The sequence below is a fragment of the Alligator sinensis genome, unplaced genomic scaffold (assembly GCF_000455745.1).
Source record: "Alligator sinensis unplaced genomic scaffold, ASM45574v1 scaffold990_1, whole genome shotgun sequence".
Lineage (NCBI taxonomy): Eukaryota > Metazoa > Chordata > Crocodylia > Alligatoridae > Alligator > Alligator sinensis.
The window spans coordinates 928,565-932,909 of NW_005842506.1; the positions used below are offsets into that span (position 1 = coordinate 928,565).

General features: G+C 39.2%; 1 protein-coding gene across 1 annotated transcript in view; it reads left to right on the forward strand.

Annotated features, from left to right (window-relative positions):
* The window catches only part of TRRAP (transformation/transcription domain associated protein), a 140,906-nt gene that overhangs the window by 67,232 nt on the left and 69,329 nt on the right, over nucleotides 1-4,345 (forward strand). Inside the window, 2 exon segments of the mRNA XM_025213106.1 lie at nucleotides 654-791; nucleotides 3,520-3,666. Of these exon segments, the coding sequence (XP_025068891.1) occupies nucleotides 654-791; nucleotides 3,520-3,666 (285 nt within the window).

Sequence of the window (4,345 nt, forward strand, 5' to 3'; positions counted from 1 at the left end):
GAACCAAGTATGTGGTATTTTCTTCATTTTTTCTTTCTACTACCCAACTGAAGTGGTTAAGGGTGGGGTTAGAACACTTCTGAATACGTTAATCTTTTGTTTGATAAGTTCTGCATTTTATGGTCCATTTTAGTTTGCACTTTCAACCTCTATGGAAAAAAAAATTGAAATAAGTAAGCATGTGAAATACATCATTATCCATTGACATAAAAACTTAATGACCTGTGGCAGTCATTACTTAGGCTCAAGAAATGCCTGCTATAAATTTAATGTCTTTTGCAATTATCATTTTTCTGCTTTGAAAATGCAGTTTTTCAGTTGTTAAACATTACTGTTTCCCTAAAACAAGAAAGGGAAATTGGGTGTAAAGAGAGGCTGTGGGTAACACGGAACAGTTGACAAGAGTAAATCCTATCATATCACTACTAACTTAATTTATATCAGCTTCTGCAGAACACAACATCTGTGTGTGCTGTATACTGGGTATGAGTGAATCTTTTCACACACAGTTCAGAGATTCCTTTACCGTGTCAGCAGCTTTTTACCAATATATTTTAAGGAATGTATAGGTGCCCTTGTAACTGCGTATTGTTTTCTTGTTCTCTGGGGGACATTAGAATTAGAAAGCATGGTTTTTAGTTTGAATTTTGTCACCTCTGTTGCAGGTACTTCAAGTGTTGCTTCAAAGTATGAAGAGTTGGAGTGCCTCTATGCTGCAGTTGGGAAGGTTATTTATGAAGGACTTACTAATTACGAAAAGGCCACTAATGCTAATCCTTCCCAGCTCTTCGGTGAGTTTCCCTCTCCTCTGGTAAATGTATACAAATGGGCTTGATACACAGTATGTTCTTTGTCATTAGGCTTTATTTTATTTTCTGTTAAGGGGAAGCTGATATGATGGGTTTTGTCTGATGGCCATGTAGATAGTGCTATGAGATGCCCTGGGGAATCTTGATGTAGAAATGACCTTGAGATGAAGGCTGTCAGCCTTGAGGAATAAGACTACAGGGCTCATTGCATTCTATCACCCTCTAGCAGCTGGAAGATAAGTATTGGAAGTGAAGACTGACTGCTGTCTAGGTGTCCTAATTAGAAGGCATGCAGAAAAGAGAAGCGTTCAAATTTTTAAGAATGATGCCAAGTAAGAGCTCTTGAAACCTGCACTTGGCCCAGCCAAAATCTTGCAGTTGCTATTTTTCGGAGATAAAATTCTGTTTCAAACAACATGAATAAACATTCTTGAAAATATGTTTTTTATATTTTTTTTTAATGTAAGTCTGGGTTTTTGGAAGTCTTCATACATTAGCTTATTTATAAGTCATATACAAGATTTTTTTGTCTTCCAAATTTGGAATCAAAACAAGAGACTATTGCAAGAGCAGCATGCTTTTCAAACTATAACAATTCTGAGTGAATTTATGTTCACTCTAGAACAGATTCTCTGATTTCTCCTTTCATTAAACTACCAGAGATCTCATCTGCACACCTGACTACAAAGGAGCCATACTGGAGTAACTAGTTCGGCGAGTCATACCAAGTTTGGCACAGAATTGGTTCTGTCAGGATCCAGTGCAGAGTTGAAATTGTGCGGGTTTGGAAAGCTTGCTGCTTTAAATGGCAAATGTCCTTCACTATCCGCCTCTGTGATCTGTGTAGACAGATGTAATTTCACTTTGGGAATTGCCTATTTGTCAGGTGTCAGGATGTGCTGTACAACATGCTAACCAAGAAAGATGCTTTGTGTCCTTTGTCCAGAGATCTCCAAGGTTAGATTCTCCTGTTCATTCTGTGTCGGTATGTCTTACAGATGCTTCATAAAAAGAGATGCAGAATCTGAAAATGTGCTAAAATTCAGGAAAATGAGGGGAGAAGGAGAAAGGCAATAACACTTTTTAAGGCATATCTGGTCACTCTATTAACAACACCTCCACTCTTCCCCACCCCAAAATAGCTGTGGTTTTACAAAGTGCGTGAATAACAAAGATGCCTTTAAAGCTGCTTTGAGGCATAAGACTGTATCCTGACTCTGTTTCTGTAGATCATATAGACAGATGTAATGATATAGCTGTATAACATTGTGTGTGTACACACGTGCACATGCACACACATTACACCTATATATAATATATCTGTTTGTCTTGTTATAACATATATGCATATATATGTAGCTATAACAGTATAACATATATGTATAACAATATAGCTGTAAATATACTGCAGGGGTTTTCAACCTTTTTTAAGAAGTGTACCCCTTCTTCTGGTGGCAGTGGCTGGACATGGGGCGGGGGACTTGTACACGCTTCCCCATGGCCAGTTGCATGTGCAGCTGGCTGTGGGAAAGCGGTGTGCGGTGGCGTGGGGTGGTGGGTGGCAGCGGCCGCCTTCAAGTCGTGTTCCTTCACATCCAGCTGGCTAGATGGCACCTGTGTAGCCCTCAAAAGGGTGCTGCTGCCCTTGCACCTTCTTCCCACCCCATCTTGCTCCTGGAGATGGCACCCTGTCCCTGCCCACACATCCCCTAGGACCTTTCCAATACCCTTGCAGGTATGCATACCACCCCCATTTGACAACCCCTGATATACTGTTGTTTTCCCCATTTTAATATGGGCGGTGGGGAGCCCTTTGTCTTGAAATCGAGTATGAAGTGGCAGGCAGGAGCTGGGGGTGCCATATTGCTGTTGCTGCTGCTGGGTAGGGCTGTGGTCCTGCTCTGTGCACAACCAGAGTGGAGCAGGGACAGAGTCTGCCAGAGCAAGATAAGCAGGGGCAGGGAGGAGGGGCAAATGAGCGTTGGAGGAACAGGGGACAAGCTGCTCACCCTTGGAGGGGCAAATGAGCGTTGGAGGAACAGGGGACGAGCTGCTCACCCTTTCTCTTCCAACTTGCCCCCTGACACTGCTTTCCCTGCTGCAACAATATGGGGGAAGAATTTAAGATGACCCTCCAATAATTAAATTCTATACTTTGAAAGTTTATAACACATTTATAACTTTTCCACATATAGAATCTAAGTACTGGGGGGTTGTCTTAAATGCAGAGTTGTCTAGGTTTCGGGTAAATACGATAATGAGCTGTTCTGTATAAATACAGACAGATCAGCCTCAAACTCCATACTTGTATCCAGTATGCTTGTATAGGCATTGACTGCAGTTTAATGGGGGGAATCAATGTTTGTCATAATACAGACTTGTTAAGGAGCATAGCTCCTGTATGTACCTTTTTGAAAAACTGCTAATTTTTTTTTAAAGCAGAATTTAACTTCTGCTTGAGGAAGGCATACTGAGTGAGCGGTAAATAAAAGAATATAGCCTTTGCCAGCAGAAGCCTATATAGATTTCAGGTTTTTGTAGTATGAATAGTAGCGCGTCTCTTCCCAAGGTAGAACAACCCCCTGTCCAAAATTAGGATATCTGGTGTTCCTTTTGATAGGATTTGTACAAAGATATGATAACTGGTTAACTAAATTCTTAATGACAAAAGTTTCATTTTTTAAAAAGAGGCTTTTGTTTGCATCTTTAGGTACTTTAATGATTCTGAAGTCTGCATGCAGTAACAATCCTAGCTACATAGACAGATTGATTTCAGTTTTTATGCGATCTCTGCAGAAGATGGTCAGGGAACATTTAAATCCACAGGCTGCAGCAGGAACAGCAGAAGCAAACACCGGTAATACATTACTTTACAAATCTATGATAGCCAATGTAATCTCTACTTAACCTCTGACCCTTTAAAATAACAGTTAGCTAGTTTTGCATTTGTCATGTTTTGTTTTTTTAAAATTTTATGAGGTATTGTGTAACTTGGAAACTACGTAATTAAAAATGAGAAATCTCGTTGAAATAATTGATGGGGAAAAATAGCACTTTATAGGTCCTCAATACTTGATTAAAAAACAAAGAAAAAGAACAAGTAGCCAAATATCACTTGCTTCGATTCAGGGGTTTGAAATGTAGTGTGTTAAAATTAAATCTTTCAAAATTCCTTAATGTGTTACTAGTTCTCTCCTTTCATTGGTTCTAAATTGAACTGAGGTATGCTGATAACAGTTTTCTATGTAATCAGCTCTCTGAAGTTTGTGCCCTTGTTACTGTCTTACAGTAGTGACTGGTAGGCAAGGTTGTGCCTATTCTCAAATGAGATGAATATAAAATACCAACAGTGCTAAAGAAATACAGCGCTATTAAAGAACCAAATATATTCATTAATGATTAAGCTACTGAAGAAAATTGTTTTTAAGAAACGCTTCCAATTTGGGATTTATAACCTATATACTAATTAAAGAGACTAAAATGTTGTAGATTCTGCTAATCACTGAGAAACGTGTAGCAAATTATTAGGTTCAGCA